At 56.4% G+C, this 16454-nt stretch overlaps 1 protein-coding gene across 4 annotated transcripts; it reads right to left on the bottom strand.

The window, feature by feature from the left end:
• Positions 1-1429: 1429 nt before the first annotated feature.
• Positions 1430-15705, bottom strand: DNAJB5 (DnaJ heat shock protein family (Hsp40) member B5). Of its 4 annotated transcripts, none has more exons than XM_063422327.1 (4): positions 15610-15705; positions 8753-8997; positions 5946-6544; positions 1430-1782 (listed from the first exon to the last, which is right to left on the bottom strand). In XM_063422327.1, exons 2-4 carry the CDS (start codon positions 8961-8963, stop codon positions 1549-1551), a joined length of 1044 nt encoding a protein of 347 aa, XP_063278397.1. In that variant the 5' UTR covers positions 8964-8997; positions 15610-15705; the 3' UTR covers positions 1430-1548. The 4 variants fall into 4 exon arrangements, with proteins under 4 accessions (XP_063278397.1, XP_063278394.1, XP_063278396.1 ...); XM_063422324.1 differs by lacking the exon at positions 15610-15705 and adding an exon at positions 13175-13332; XM_063422326.1 differs by lacking the exon at positions 15610-15705 and adding an exon at positions 11350-11640.
• Positions 15706-16454: the final 749 nt, after the last annotated feature.

The raw sequence follows: 16454 nt of genomic DNA, 5'->3' as shown, positions 1-16454 counted from the left end.
CCTCACCCCACAGGGTAACACCATACGGCTGTACCCCCACCCCATGGACACCCCACACACAGCCCCCCCACCCCCAGGGACCCCCTGCTTCAAGGCAGTAATTTGTTTTTTTAGGGAATTAACAAAAAAAAAAAGGGATTTCCAGGGCAGGGGGGAATATTTTGGCAGGGGTTTTCTTGGCAGTGCTGCAGTAAAAGAGGAGCTGTACAAAGCCAGGTCAAACATACTTCGTGCTCCACAGCAGCCCTTTCCTGGGAAAAAAAATGGCATGAGGCAGAGTGGGCTGAGAAAGGTAAGAAATATAAAAATTCTCCTGATGGAAATCCAAAGGTTTTAAAAAAATACAGTATTTGAAAATGGAGCCACTAAACAGACTGCCTCATGCACCTCCCAGCTCCACCCTGATGTCCAGAAACACCTCCTGAATGAACTGTCCCTGTAGAAAAATATATACACACGCCTCTCTCTTCTTATTAGAATCCCTAATTTGACCTGAAACACTAGTGAAACCCACAGCTCTGCTCACGCTTGGCTCTGCTTTTGCACCCAGATTAGTGCTACACGCACACACAACCCCACTCCGGGGGTTTGCTGTTCGTGTGGCTGAATCATCCCCCTTTCAAAAAAAGCCTGGGTGCGTCAGGCCAGTATCCCCAATACAGGCAGAGAAAAACCCTTACAAAGTTTATCTAATGAGCTCTCTATATATGTATTTAAAAAATAAAAGCAGCAATGCAAACTCAACACATCTGAAAAAAGAAAGCTCCACCCTGGGCTTTCCCCCTTCCTCCTGCTGGCTGGGGCCCTGTGGGCAGCAGGTGCAGGCAAGCGCTGCCCAGGGGCACCGGGGACGTCCCCGGGCGGGGCAGGAGGCTGGACGGGCCATCCCCACGTGCTCCGTTGTTCGGCACAGCTGAGGCTCGGTGTAGGCTTGGCACAGGAGAGCGGACCACGATTGGACTCGGTACCGTGGCCCCAGGTCAGAAATTGTCCGGCTACTGGGGGGGCCACCGCAAGCAGGAGTGATCGGCACCGCGGTACAGCCGGGACCCCAAACAGCAGCAAGTATCAAAGAGGGGAAGAGAAAAACCAGCAGCGGGGATGCCAGATCCTGCGGAGTCCTATTTACACAGCGCCGGACCCCGACAAGTCCAGCTTCTTGTGGGAAGAGTGGCCTGAAAAGCAGGTGACATAAAAAACCCACAACACGACGTACCTCCCCGGGAAAAGGGCCCACAGCTCTCGCTCGTGCAAGGCAAAAAATGGACCTCTGGGGAGAAAGAAAAGGTTTGGCAGCTGGGAGAGCTGTGGCAGCCAGGAGTCTCCCCGTGGTTGGAGTAAAAAACCAGCCAAGAAGGATCGATAGGGGGTGGGTCGGATGGGTTTTTTGAGGGAGAAAAGTAGTGTGAGGGGTTGGTTGGTTTTGTTGGGTTTTTTTTTTTTTTTTTTTTGCATTTAAAAGTGCTATGGCACCTTGGCTCTGTGCAGGCCAGGTGCTGTGGCACATGCGTTTGGAGTATTGCTGCTTTGGAGGAGAGTCCCTGGAGTCTAGGAGCACGGGAGGTGCTGCTTGAGGATCTGTCTTGTCTGGGGAGCTATTCTGTCTGGGAAGCGGATTTTGAACTCCACGATCAAGTCTCCTCGCTGGCTGGGGGCCTTGGGGAAGGGCAGCCCCTCCCCGCGTAGTCTCTTCACTGTCCCTGGCTTGATGATGTCATTGCAGGGAAGTGGGATCACCCGTCCATCGATGGTGGGAATGTTCACGGTGCAGCCGCACAAGGCCTGAGGGAGGAAGAGGGAACAGGCCATCAGATGGGGTTGACACCCCAAAGCACCCCGACAGCCACACCCTGTCCCCTCACTGGCTGCTCCCGTGGTTGAACCGTCCAGCTCCCTTTGGATGCTGCCCAAGAGCATTGGGTGATGCTCACCAGTGCAAGCACAGCTCTCTGCTGGCACCAGGCTGGTCCAACCACTGTGAACTGGGCTGCAGGAGCTGTGCAGCAGAGGGGAGCCTCAGGAGAGGGGTGGCCCACCTCTCATGGGGGTAAGGACTCCCCTCACCACCTCCTGGGCTGCCCAGAAGGCACCACCAGCAAGCACCCAGCCACCCACAGCAACAGCACAGGCTAAATTTAGCCCCTTTCCAGCCTCATTGCCCAGCCTCGGGCAGCCGAAAATCCAGCTGAGATCATGGGATGCTGCCACAGCCCATCAGCTGTCACCCTCCCGAGCACGGCAGCTCTGCCCGGTGCTGGGGTTATCTATAGCACAGCCCTTGTCCCACGTCCCATCCGCGTCACCGACGGCCCCCACAAGGCTACGCCAGCATGCGACAACGCTGTGGCCGTGGCACTGAGCTTCCCTGGGAGCTAGGGTGCTGGAGGGGCTGGTTCCTGTCTCCTGTCCCACTGCACAGCCAGGAACCGGTGTGGGGGTGCCATCCCGCTGTACCCCAGCCCCCGGCAGCAGCCGCACGCTAGCCTGCATTGGCGAGCCACGTGATGCAGGAATGCAGCAAGAAAATCCTTGTGTCCTTAAATAACTCAGACAGCTCTGTCGTACATGTGGGCAGGATCATCTCCAGGCTTTCAGCAAGGGCTGAGCGAGAGGACTGCGGAACGATGCTTCTGGAAGGGGGTGGGGGCTGGGGGCTTGCTGAGCTACAGCCTCCCGCTTCCATGTGGGGGCTGGCACAGATTGGTCCCTCTGAACTGGGTCCTGGGGGACCCAGCCCTCCCAAAACACCCTAAGGGGAGTGGAGAAACAGCAATTGCTGTTTCTGGGGTAAGCAGGGGAATAGTCTGCATTCCCCTCCCCAGGAAAAGCCTCCAGAGGCAGAGCAGCAACAGGCAGCAGGAGAAACATCTCGTGCTGGCCATTGGCTCTGAGATGATGGATCAGGCTTCTGTAGTGGAAACAAGGCTTTGGACTAGAGGGTTTGCAGAGGGATCTGTGCCAGAGCTGGTTGGGAGTCTCTGTTGAGTGGAGAACAGGGGAGAAGGTCCTGTCTCCTTTGCATGGCTCATTGGCACAGAACTCCTCCTGGAGAGGGTGTCCTCCAGGGATGAAGTCTTCAGCCCGCAGGAGGATGCCATCACCAGCTCTGTGTGAACAGCAGGTGCTTGGCTGATCTCCAGCAGGTTGGTGGGAAAACAAAGGACAATATACCCACATCAAGGAGTTTGTGTTGTGTATTTGGGCTAGGATGCCAAGGCCCTCCTGCTCACTGGTGCCCAGTGCAGTGTGCCGTGGCTGCATGTGCCCACATGTGCCAAGAAAGAACACCTCCAGCCACAAGAACAGAAAGGAGAACAAGAACTCCCTGTGGGAACACGTGGCTAGGGAAAGCAGGCAGAGATGTGAGCAGAAGCGGGCGGTAACAGCGAAGGCAGACAGGATCTTAATGTTTCCTTCCCAGAGCCAAGACGCAAGAATTCGAGGCGATCGCTCCTCCACCGTATGTCCCTGTTTTTCATTCTTCTTGCCCAACTTTGCTGGCATTTGGGAAAACGGTTGCTGAAGTAACACCAGTAACCGCAGGAGCTACCCCGCATCCTAGAAAGAGGCTTGGTTTATCCCTGGGGATGAAATCACCCTGGTTTGAGCGCCGTGCTGTGCGAGCAGAGCTTTATCTAGGTCACCACTGGGTCCTCCTCCACTCGCAGCAAAGCCACCGGGGGAGGGCGTTGCCATCGGCCGCGTCCCAGCCGGGATGAGCCAAGGTGCGGATGCTTCGAGGAAGGTGAAGCCAGGTGAAGGATGCAAAGTGGGATGGTGCCAAGGGCAGGCATTAGGCATCAGCCAGGAGGGCACGACGCCCTGCCGGCAGCACTGCCTCCCGGCAGAGGCAGCTGCTGGTGGAGCTGCGTGTCTCCTCCCTCCTGCGGCTCCCTGCTGTGGCACACGCCTGATTTTAGGAAGGAAGACAACGAATCCCTGAAAAAGTGCTCCTACATTGTGATTCTGCAGCAGACAGGTGGCCAAAAGCCTGCACTGCCCTAACCAGGCACTCAGCAGGGCTGAGACTTGAGGGCTGGGAGGGTCCTCCAGCACCCATCACCTGCCAGCTTTCCTGAGGGCACTCTGTTCCCTCATGGCAGTGTCAGAGACTAAAACTTAGGCTAGAAAAGGCAGCCTTGCAAGGCAGAAGGTGCAAGGAGAAACTCAAGACTACAGCCAGAGGCTGAGGATATGGAGAAGTTGTACTCTGTCACATACTAAGGTGGTAGCATACAGAATTGGAGAGCTCCCAGCATCTGCTCGTGCTCCAGAGCACTTGAGGAACTTCTTGTCCTGGAAGACAAATGCAGCAGAGTATCACACTGCCCTGGCAAGCAGCAGGCTGGGGACAACAGCCAGACCAGCAGCTCCACGAGGATGCCCAGCATGTTGGGTTTGTGCTGGGGGAGGTCAGAGACCAGAAATTCCAGCTGAAAGAGATGAGGAATTTGCCTGGACCATCAATTTTCTGCTTTGTGTCTGCACTGTGCAAACCCACTGCCAGCATGCAAACCTTGCTCATGGAGTTCACAAGTGTCCAACACTTGTGGTGCAGCAGTTTGTGGAGGTGGAACCAGTTTCTCCAGTTGCTGCTCAAAAGTCAGCTGCAGGCAAGAGTCCCTCCAGCCTGATCAGTACACAAACTTGGGCTAACATGGTCTGGGCATTAGCACAGCCAGGTCAGGGTTAAATTTACAGATAAGAGGAATGAACAGAAGGAAATATCTGAGATATGGCATGCACAGCTCCATAAATAAGGCAGTCTCTCACGAGTATTTCTGGATCAGCCAGGAGAACCAGCTACTGCAGGAATAAACCTCTGTACTTTGCACTGTGAGGGAAACCCTGCTCCTGAGTCTGTAAGTTAAGTGGACCTGAGTTTGCTTCAGGAGTGCCCTGCTCTGCCTGGTCTGTGTGCTTTTTGCCCCCAGTACACCTGGTCACAGCCCGAGCCAGGATGCAAAGCCATTGTAGCGCTCTCCTGACTTCCTGGCACACTTCACAAGATCACGTTTTCCTACCTCAGGTCTGGCCCATTGAGCTTATTTCTATTAAATGCATTTGAGAACATAAATCTGCCTTCAGGAAGGAAAAAAAAAACCTCAGCTCATTAAAAAGACAGACAGCGTCTACCGTCTGAAAGGAATAGCAAATGGCAGCTGCCAAAAATGTCAACGTTAAATGCAGCTGCCAGCTGGGATTTATTAAAAGGTAGTTTTACAGCAGCAGTGGCAAATGGTACATCTTGTACTGAGGTAATCTCCCCTTTCCTCTCCCACCTTCATGCAGATTGCTGGATTATCTGATGCATCCATCCAGCCCCACCGTGACCTCCAAGACTGGCAGCCTGGAAGTGCTGAGTTTTACTCGTTGCCTGGGTATTTAATTTGTTTGATTGCTTATCTAGGAAAGCAAAAATCAAGGAAAACGGCTAAAGCACTGCTCAGGGAGGGCAAGGGATCACTTTCCTCCAGGTGATCCTCCTCTCTGCCCATGGGAAGAAGCATCTGGTGCAATCCTAGGCAGTAACTAAGCCACAACAGGCTCAGTTACAAGAAAAGCAGGAATCAGACTGATGCCACCCAACCTGAGTTTTCCCTTGCTCCTACAGACAACGTGGCCTTCATTTCATATGTGAATACCCTATGCTAAAAGAGAAAAACAAGACATACAGAGAAGGGAGAAAATGGACAAATACCACCTGAATTAGCTCAAGAAGTGAGGTGTGTTCAGCAGGGACAGCAGCATCACTGTCCCACAGCTGGCATGGAAGTCATGTGAAGTCACCTCCAAAGCCAAGACCAAGTTGGCTTCTGCAGCTCCTTTCTTGTGACCTACCTGGTCTTTCCTATCCAGAGCAGGAGGACTGATCCCCACCCTGGCCCCAAATGCCATGAACCAGTGTCACCTCACACCCCATGGGATTTACCACCCATACCCACCTCTTTAAGACTGATGTTTGCCGTGTAGATCACGTTCGTCCCGTCCCTCTTGAAGTGCGAGTGAGGCTTGTCCTTGAGGATGAAGACGATGTCTGCAGGGATGTTGTCTGGAGTGGCATCCCCTTCTTTGGGGAACGTGATTTTGGTTCCCTCCTTCCAACCCCTTTTGATGACAATGTTTAGGATCTTGTCCTCAGTCCGCATGGTCCGGCCATCAGCGTTGAGCCTTCTGCGAGTGATCTTCATCCTCTTGGTGGACCCGTGGTAGATCTCTTCCAGGGACACCTTCAGCTCATGGATGACAGGTGGGTCTTGGACCTTCCTCCGCGTGTGCAGGGACTCCTGGTGCCGCCGGTGAACCCCGTTAATGCCGTTGAAGCCAAACCGGCCAAAGGCACTGAAAGGGTCGTCATCGTCATCCATATCCATGTCTTCCTGGTCAAAGCCATTGAACATCCGGGAGCGGCTGCTGGCGAAGAAGATGTCAAAAGGGTTGGAGCCTCCAAAGAAGGACGCAAAGGTGGCGTGGGGGTCTCCATGGAAGGTGTAGTGGAAGGTGTTCCCTGAGCCACCTGAAGAGCCACCTCCAGTTTTGAGACCTGGAAGAGAGGGGGGAAGAGGAGACATGAATGCTCCTTATGGGGGAATGCTCTGCAAGGACTGCACTGCCCAGGTGGGAGAATGGCCTCTGCCACCTCCAGGCAGTTGCTCCACCCTCTCCTGAGTCTGCAGATCACCCCTCCAGCCCAACCACCATGAAGGCACCATCTCCACCCATGACACACAGTCCTACTCCTACACCTTGCAGGCTCAGAATCCATTCAGGTTTTCCTCCCTCTATCCCTGCTGAAGGACCTCTGATTCTCTCTACCCAATTCACCTAATTTTAATTTAAAACATACCCTCATCAGCACACCTCCATTTTCCCCCATGAGCAGGCTCCCTCCTGGCCCAATAGCTTTGTCTCTGAGACTGGATATTAGAAAAAATTTCTTCACATAAAAGTTGGTCAGGCATTGGAACAGGATGCCCAAGGAAGTGATGGAGTCACCATTCTTGGAAGTGTTCAAAAGGTTTGTGGATGTTAGGGACATGGGTTAACGGTGAACATGGCAGTGCTTCATTAAATGATCTTAGTGTTCTTCTCCACCCTCAATGATTCTATGAGCAGGTGGAGGTGAGGAGGCCCCCAGGTCAGCATGCAGATTCCTGCACCCTGGCTGTATGAAACGCCAGGTAAGCTCCAGGTTTGGATCATTTGGCAACCCTTCCCATGGGAAACTCCCCTGCCAGATCCCAGGCTGAGCCTGACATCACTGCAACTCATCCCAAGTCCCAAGGAGTCAAGGCACATGACAAGTGCCCCCCAAAGAGGTCACACATGCTCTTCAAGGCTATTTTTGACCAGAAGGGTTGGGAAGGGTTAAGCCAAGCCTAGCTCAGGGACTATTTTCAGGGCACATCAGTGACAGTGAAGGACTATTTCTGACAGGCTGTTCTTTGCCCCAACCCCCCACGCCCCTTCCACAGCAAGACAAGTTTGGGGGTCTCTTCTGAGTGCTAAAGTCAGTATCCTAGGTGGGTTGAAGGGACTTTCCCACTTCACCTTGCCTATATAGCATGTGAGACCCTGAAGCTTCTCAAAATGCTGATCTTCATCGCCCCCCAAAAAATGGGAAACAAAAGGTGTGGGGAAGATCACAGAACATGAGAGGTTCAACACTGATGGGACACGGGGGAAGACGGTCTTTAACTTGATGGGGCAGTGGGAGAGCTCTTACCCTCTTTAATTCACTCTTATTTTAGATGCCTGCAGGAGACGGGGATTTTGCCAAATCCCCAGTGAGCCCCATTCCTAAAAGACTGTACAGCCAGGAGGTTTCACCTTTAATCCCATGACGCCAGCCTGAGCAGGATCCGATTTCACTGAGGCCTCCTGGGAAAAGCTGGTTTCTCACTTTAGAGAGTCTCTTCTCATTTTACAGGGCAGCAAATCACTGTGCCCAGTGCATCCATCATATCCCTGACATAACTAATGGGTCAACAATTAGCCCACTGCTGCTTAATCCTGCTGGTGGCTTTTGAGGGGAGGCACCTGCCTGAGAGAGAACTGCCTCTTCCACCCAGCAGCCTGCTCCTGCCAGAACTCCTGCTCTTTTAAGCACCCAAGTCCTGGGCTGATTAATGCAGATGCTATTCGGCACTCTCCCCGAATGGGGTTGCACTCTTCCATCATCGACTAATAAGGCTGCCTGCGTTGGAGCGGCTCTCCTCCTCCTCCTCCTCCATGCCAACCACCAGACAACAGCAGCCGCTTGGTTTCAAAACAAGGGCCTATTACTTAAATTGGGAAAAGCTTTGAATCCTGTAGGTCAGCCTGTACCAGAGAGGACAGCGGGACCAGTGCCCAAGAGCAGGGGGAACGTGGGCAGAAGCAGTATGTCTCTGGTGCATTATTTAGGTAATTTAAAGAGCTGCTAATGAATTACCCCAGCTATGACCCAGGAGGTGAGCTCTTTCCATTTCTCAGCTGCTGCCCACGGTTTTGGGGCAGAGGGAACCCAGACACCCCAGGAAGCAAGGTGACAAATTGCTGGAAAAGTGAAGCAGCCTGGGGAGGAGCGGGATGAGAGGTGATATCTGTCACCTGTGGAGCCTTCACTCTCTTCAATTCTTTGGCAACCAGTCCCATTTCAGGAGTAGGCATGAAACACTGAAACATCTCTCTGTGAAAACCCTCCCTCACCTTGAAAACTGATTTGGACCCCACATCCCTGCCTCCCAGTGGGCAGTGCTTATCCCCTTACCTTCTTCCCCATACTGGTCATACACAGCTCGTTTCTTGGGGTCACTCAGGACATCATAAGCCTCCGCAATCTCCTTGAACTTCTCCTCAGCACTGGGGTCTTTATTCTTATCAGGGTGATATTTCAGAGCCATTTTCCGATAGGCTTTCTTGATTTCATCTTCGTTGGCACCGCTCTGGATGCCCAAAATCTTGTAATAGTCCTTCCCCATGACGGCGACGCTGCCGGGAGCCGAGTACTTATTCCTGAAAGGAGAAAGACAGCCCTTGGTAAGGTGACTATCACTCAGGGGCAGTCAGGGACGGGACTGGCACACACTTATCGCGGAGCCGATGCTCCCTGTGTCCCACGGGCCAGCAGCACCAGAGCCGGCTCAAGTCCACGCTTCCCAACAGAGGTCAGAGCCCCAGTGCAAGAATGTATCCCAGCTCTGGTTTTATCCCGCTGAGCGCCACGGCTGGGATGGACAGACTCATCTCTGAGGCTGACAGGGAGAGAGAGCTCAAGTCAGGGCACGGTGCTATTATAGGGGCCACGCCACTGCTAACGTCAGGCCAGGACCATGTCCCTGTCCGTCCTGCCCCCCCGACTGAGTCAGGAGGGCTGAGCTATGTCCAAATGTAGCTGCCAGCCTGTGTCCACACCCTTGCCTGGTTCTCTCCCAGCTGGGGACCTGAGACCCAAGTCGGGGTGATGACAGCAGGTTTTGGAGGCTGAAAGCAGTGGCAGGGACCACGCTGTGCCTTCACCTTAAAGGAACTTCAAACATTTTGTTCCTGAAAGCAATTGGCATTCAGCTGGAGATAAGCGCCTCCGGCTGTCAGAACCATAATTTGTATTTAGTGGAGAGAGAACAGAGCCGTTAGACAGAAACATCTTGTGATGGTGGGAGGGCTTTTTTCTTTTTCTGTTTAAAAAAAAACCCAACACTTTCTAGCCTGACTTGCACTCCCCGAGAGCCTCCAACTGGATGTTGCAGTAAGCCAGGAACTGAGGGCTCACTCGCTCCATCACACGGGGGCTGAGGCCATGCCCATGCCTATACTAAGGCATGGAAAACCTGGTGGCTGTAATTCATCCCCCAGTCACCACTGGAGTCGCAGCCATCCAGGGGAGATGGCAGGGCTGCTCCTCCAGGCAAAAGCTAACAAGTCCCATACTTCTCCACAGATGTTTCCCACTGCTTCTTGACTTTTGGTTGTCCGACAGCAAACGACACCCTGAACCTCAGGATCTGGCCTGGCCCCTCTCACACTCAGTGCGGACCCTGCTTCTCCCAGGTGCTGCCCTAAAAGACCTGCACCTGCACTGCTCACATCCTGCTCCCTGCTACAGCCCAGGTTTCACCCCATCCTTGCTCCAAACACACCTCTGCAGCCTCAACACACTGTGCCCTTCCAGCAGATAGATTTTGGGATGGGGTGTGAGCCTTGGTCCTTTTCTTTACCATCATACAAGCTACCAGATGTTCTGCCCTTCCTTACTCTATGCATGAACTCCCACTGGAGGTCACAAAGGGACCTCTCAACCACTATAGCTCAATCAAGGGTCTCTATGCTCCCCTAGAATCCATGCCTAGGTTCTAGTCTAAGCAACTAGGAGCCACATTAAGCACCCAACACTTGCCTTGTGCCATGCTTTAAGCAATGATCACCTACAGGAGCTTGGAAATTGGTCCCACATTTGATCACTTCCATATAAACCACCAGCTTCTGCTCTTTTTTGCTACAGCCATGGAGGAGAAGCTTTGCTGTAGATGGGCAGGGGGGCTAAGGCACCCCTGAAGGACACAATGACGGGAGATGAGGGCATCTGCAAACACTGTACAGCAGCTCAGGCGGCACAGAAGAAGTGGGAGGAGGTCCCTGGGTGCATGAAGAGCATCTGACAGTGTCTCCTGTGGCAGTTTTCAGATGCCAGCGCAAATCTATACCAGCTCCTGCGTGCAGAGATGCCAGCAGCACCCAGCCCACGCAGGTGCTGGGGGATGCTGTGCCCGCAGCCCACGTCTATCACCCCATTTACCCTCCCTAAGTGGTGCGAGGGCTGCAGGAGACGCTGGGGTGAGCAACAGGCAGGAGAATCAAGAGCTATCCTGTCCATTCTCTCCACCAAGGGTCACTCCAACATGCCCCTTCCCCATGGCAGCCTCCACTGGAGGGTAGGGGCTCCCTGAGACTCGTACTGGGACTGGACAACGTGACCCTGTCTGGATGTTGCCAAACGTCCCACAGTGAGAGCAAACCAAGCAGTGCTAAAGACAACCCCATCACACCCTATCTCCAGCAACAAAGAGCTAACAAACCTTCAACTGTTGCTGCCCAGGGACCAGAGTGTCTGGCTCTGACCCCACAAAAAGCCCAACCTGACAGCACCACTCGGACACTCTCACCTGGCAAATACCCCATGAAAACACATCCTGTCCTGGCAAAATGCTGTCAACACCTACAAGACCTCTGGTCTTGCCCAGTGAGAGGTCTTTGGCCAGGGTGGGGATGTCTGATGAGGATCTCTGACCTGACCGAGGACCCCTTTGTCTGGCTGGGCATGGGGAAGGAAATTTCTGTACCAGAATTTATCCCGGTGCCGCAGTTTACCGTGCCAGAGAGGACCAGGTGCCGGCAGGTGACCCGGTGGGTTAAGGCACGCTCCAAGGCTCAGCTCACATGCACAATGGTGGTAAAACACGACTCTGTCCCCGCAGAGCCTTCTTCCCTCCCACCTCTCTAGGATCAGCTGCGCCTTGCCACCGATCCTCTCCCCCTTCTGCTCAGTCATCCTCTCCTGACTTCCCATTTAACCCCCTCGGGAGCGGTGGGGGGTTTCAGGCAAGCAAAGGCGCTCCTGCATTGCCCTTGCAAATCAGATGCCTTCAGATAAGCCACGGCCACCCTGCCTTGGTGAAAACCACACGCATTCCCCTGCCCTGCTGAGCCAGCCCAGCCTCCATCCTCCATTCGCAACCACACCAAAAGAAAAAAAAAATAATTAAATAAAGAATTAATCTTTGTTCCGACCCGCACATGACATCAGCCCGAGCAACCGCTGGGTGAGTGCGCCAGCTGAATAGCGATCGTTTGACATAATCCCTCTGCTCAGCAGTCATCTAAGGGAACAAACCCACCCTGGCAACGGCACAAGGTTTTTTTTGTTCCATCTCGGGGTGCAAGGTCACCGCGGGATGCCAGGGACAGGCGCTGATGGTTTAACGAGGACACAAGGTCGAGAGGCGGAAACCCACTTACCGAAACTTTACGAACACATTCATAGTCCAAGCTGTCATTTTTAAAGGTTCTAGTTTTATTTTAAACATCGCGGCTGTCCGCAGGCGGCGGCAGGTGCTGTGTGCCCGGCCGGGAGGCACCGGAGGGCGGGATGAGGGTGGCGGGGCGAAAGGTGCTGGCTCGTGCCGGGGATGCCGCCGCCGCCAAGGGATGCTCTGCTGGCGAGTCCCCTCCTCCACCTCCCCCGGCATACCCAAAGGGCAGCTCTTCGCCAGCCCGGCAGCCGTGGTTGGCTCTGACCTCGCTCCCAGGATGGCTCCCAAAGGGCTCGTCCGGTCGACGCGGAGCCGCCGGGGAGCTGCCGTCCTTTGTGTGCTTCCCAGTCGCGCACGGAGAGACCCTTCAATGGAGTCACTCGCCGTGCTGTAATTTTCCTTTTAATTGGTTTCTTGACGCTCTCTTGTTAAACCGACAGATTAAGACACTTCTGCTTAATCCGTCAACTCCGGCACTCCTCCTCTCCGCTGCCGCAAGGTACCGAGCCGCCTGGTACCGTCACGTCCCCCACGCAGCCCCCTCCAAGGAGCGCAGGGAGCTCCGCCAGGAGCCCCCCGGTGTCCCCAGAAACGACTCTGCTGACGCCCAGGGCTGAGCACCCGCCAGGCGAATCGGGTAGGGAGAAAAGTAGGGCGGCGTTGGATATGGAAAAAAGTCACGTTAACCAATATGCACCTCCCCAGCTTTTCCCGTTGGGATGCATGGGGGTCTCTGTGTCCCCCTCACCGGACGCCGGCACCTGTCCCCCGGCAGAAGGGATCTGAGCGCTGCACTCCCGCCCGGCGTCTGCGGCTCCCCGTGGCAGCAGGGCAGCGGGACGGGGACGGTGCGTCCCCCCAGCCCACGGCGCAAAACCTACTTCTGAGAAGTCACCTTCAGGCACACCAAGGAAAGCTAATGCCACCGCGTCCCCTCGTCTGTCACTCGCAGGCCACGGAGAGCATCCCCTCCAAAAGCTCTACACCGAAACTAGGCAGGCGTACTGGGGATATCACCAGGTAGCTCCTACACCCCACCCGCGGCAAGCGAAACAGCCGGGCGGGCGAGAGCCCCCATCCCGCTGTGTCCCCAGGAGCTGGAGTCCCGGCGGGCTCCGAGCCGGGTGCGTTCGGCGAGGCGCGGGTGCCGAGGCAGTGCATACCTCTCGGCGCGGCTCCAGAAGAGCAGGATAGCCGGCATGGTAGCGTATCCCGGGTTCAGTCAAGGAGCTGGTGGAGATCTTGTCGCGCCGGGGCAAGCAGAGCCACCCGTGCCCGTGCTGGATGGCAGCCGCAGGCAACCAGGCAGCAATGTCATGACTACCCGCAATGAATCATCCCCTCCCCGAGCCCCCACACGCACCGCCCGCCTCCCCCTCCCCACCGACAGCCCCACTGGGGTGCCGGCACCTGCGTGGGGACGGGGTTAACCCTCCCCTCGCTGCCTCTGCCAGCACAGCCCCCGCTACCAGCCCCGCCGGCGGCCGCCTCCTGCGTGGGCACGGATCAGGACCCCCGCTCAGAATTTCCCCAGAGAGGGTCCCATATGTCCACAGCCACGAAGTGCTGCCTCCTGCGTGGGGATGGTGTCAAGCACCACTTGCCATCACCCCCGACAGGGTCCCAATTACCAGACTTATCTGGCCTGTCTCTCGGGTGGAGATGGGGTCAAGCCCCTCACAGCATCTCCCCGAGCAGGTCCCCCTCTTTCCAGCCACACTCAGCTGCTCACGGCTGTTTGGTGATAGGGTCAAGCCCCTCACGCTGCCTTTCCGTGTAGGGTACCCCATTTCCAGATCCACCAGGATGTTCACAATGGCATGGGGACGGGGTTAAACCCCCTCACTGCACAGATCACCAGCCTATGCCCTCTGCCCAGCCCCACTGTGTGGCTAAGAACTCCAAGGGGATGGGGTTTATTCCCCTTCCAAGCCCAGAGGCACTATCCTTTTTAGGTGCTGTCACACACATGGGGCTTCACTCATGCATTGTGCCCCAGTGCACAGACCCACAGGGGTCCAGGGATGACCCTTGCCATGATCAAGCCCCACTGGGACCTGCTGTCTGCATCAAGAGAAAAGTGGGTTAACCCCTTCCTCCTGGTCAGCTCTTCCAGGAGACTCTGTCACCTCGATTGGGGACAGGGGTTAACCCCTTCCATGCTGGTCCCTCCAACCCTGTTACTGTCACCTGGGTGGGAGGTTACCAACTTTCTTACCAGCCCCACTGGGATACACAAGTACTCCCAGTGCGGTGGTGGAGGGGTGTTGACCCCTTCCAGGCCACACCACATAGCTCAAACTGAACACATAATTCCCTCCAAAGTGAAACAGCAGAGAGGGATTAACCCTAACCTCACCACCCTTTGCAGCTCCATCGGATTGTACTGCAGCACCATGGCAGGGGTTGTTACCCTCTCTCTCCCTGCCCCACTTGGATACACCATCTCTGTTATGGGGCAGGGGAGATTAACCCCTTCCTGGCACACCCTTCAGACCCACAGGGACACGTGGTCACCAGGCAGGGCAGCCCAGTTAACTCTGACCTACAGCCCCACCAAGAAACCCTGACACCCCACAGGAGCCAGAGATGTCAACTCCTTCCTCCCCTACCTTCAGCCCCATAGAGACTCCATGTCATCCCATGGTGACAAGACAGGGTGGCTACCCTCTGTTCCCGACCCACAAAGGGGTTAAGGGGCTAAGCTCCCAGATTCACAGCAAACTCCTGCCACCCTTGGGGGCAGAGGGGCCGATCCTGCCAGCCCCCGGGGACACCCTGCCACTTCATAAAGCAGAGGTTTAAGCCCCCTCATCAGGACAGACTGTCACCCCACGGGTGCAGCAGGGCAAGCATCGCTTCCCAGCCGTGTAGAGACATGCAACTCGTAGGCAGAGGGGTAAATCACTTCCAGCCCCACAGTGACACCCTGTCACCCCTCGGGGCAGAGGGACTGGCACTCCCCAGCCCCACGGTGATATTCTGTGACCCCACAGTGCAGGTGGACTGAGGACCCCCTCAACTTCATGGCAACAACTTGTCAGCGCACGGCGCAGAGAATTGACGCCCCAGTCCCACAGCAACGCCCTGTCACCCCCTGGCCAGCGGGGCTGACCCCACAGCGACACCTTGTTAGCCCCGAGACAGAAGCATTACCGCCCACCCCACAGTGACACCCTGCCGCCCCCCGAGGCACTGGGTAAGACCCCCGCCGGCCCATACGGGCACCTTGTCAGCCCCCGGCGTGGGGGCAACTGACCTCCGCCCTGCCCCACGGCAACACCTTGTCACCCCACGGCGCACAGAGTGAGGCCCCACCCCACAGTGACACCCTGTGTCCCCCCCACGGCGGGCTGACATGACCTCCCAACCCCACAGCGAGCCGCTGCGCTTCACGGGGCATAGGGACCGATTCCTCCCAGCCCCACGGCAACTACTTGTCGCCCCACGGCAGTCCCACAGTGACACCCTGTCACCCCACAGGGCAGGGGGCTGGCCCCCATCGCCGCGGTGTCACCCGCGGTGGCACAGCCGGGGCGGGGGTGCGGGGGTCGGTGTGGGGGTGCGGGGGCGGTGGGGCGGGCCCCCTGGCACTCACCGCTCCCGCTGTCCCGGGGTGCCGCGGGCTCGCTGGGCCGCCCCCGCCACCGCCCCCCGGCCGCCACGTCAGGGGAGTCCCTCCTGCTCGCGCCACGCCCCCGTTGGCCCCGGGGGCTGTCCATCGCCGAATCGCGCCACGCTGGTTGGCTGATCCTGAAGGGAGAGGCGGGGCGAAGGCGGGCACTCGCCGCTCACCTGCCCGCCTCTCCCCCCCCGCCTCCCAATCGCCGCCTTCCATTGGCCAGTTCAAGCCAGCCCCGCCCTCCCGGCGCTCTCTGATTGGTCAGGCGCTCGCTAGCCGCGGCGGGATCCCCTGGGGGAATCTTCTGGAAAGGAGTGACGTCACCGATTGGCCGCGCCTCGAGCCGTTCCTGTGCGCCCCCTCCCCCGCCGCCCGCGGTCCGGGGGCGCGGGGAGCGGGGTTGTGACCCGGACGGGCGGCACCGCGGCCGTGGGAGGTTCTCGGAGCGCCGGGGGCACCCGGCACGCTGTCGGAGGCTGGGTGCTATGCAGTGCCCCATCCCCATGGGCTGGCAGCCCCCCAGGACCTCCGTGTAGGCAGGGCTGTCGTAGTGTCGAATCCCTGAATGAAATGAGGTTGGAAAAGACCCCTGAGCTCAAGTCCAATCTATGACCGGACACCACCCTAACAACCAGAGCATGGCACTGAGTGCCAGGTCCAGTCTTTTTAGAAGCACCTTCAGGGATGGTCACTCCATCACCTCCCTGGGCAGCCTATTCCAATGCACAATCGCTCCTTCTGTGACAAAATTCTTCCTAATGTCCAATATAAACCTCTCCCGGCACAGGTAGAGGCTTTGTCCTCTTGTACTGTCACTTATT

Source organism: Prinia subflava, chromosome Z (assembly GCF_021018805.1).
Source record: "Prinia subflava isolate CZ2003 ecotype Zambia chromosome Z, Cam_Psub_1.2, whole genome shotgun sequence".
In the NCBI taxonomy this organism is placed as follows: domain Eukaryota; kingdom Metazoa; phylum Chordata; class Aves; order Passeriformes; family Cisticolidae; genus Prinia; species Prinia subflava.
This window is presented reverse-complemented; position numbering and strand designations above follow the sequence as displayed.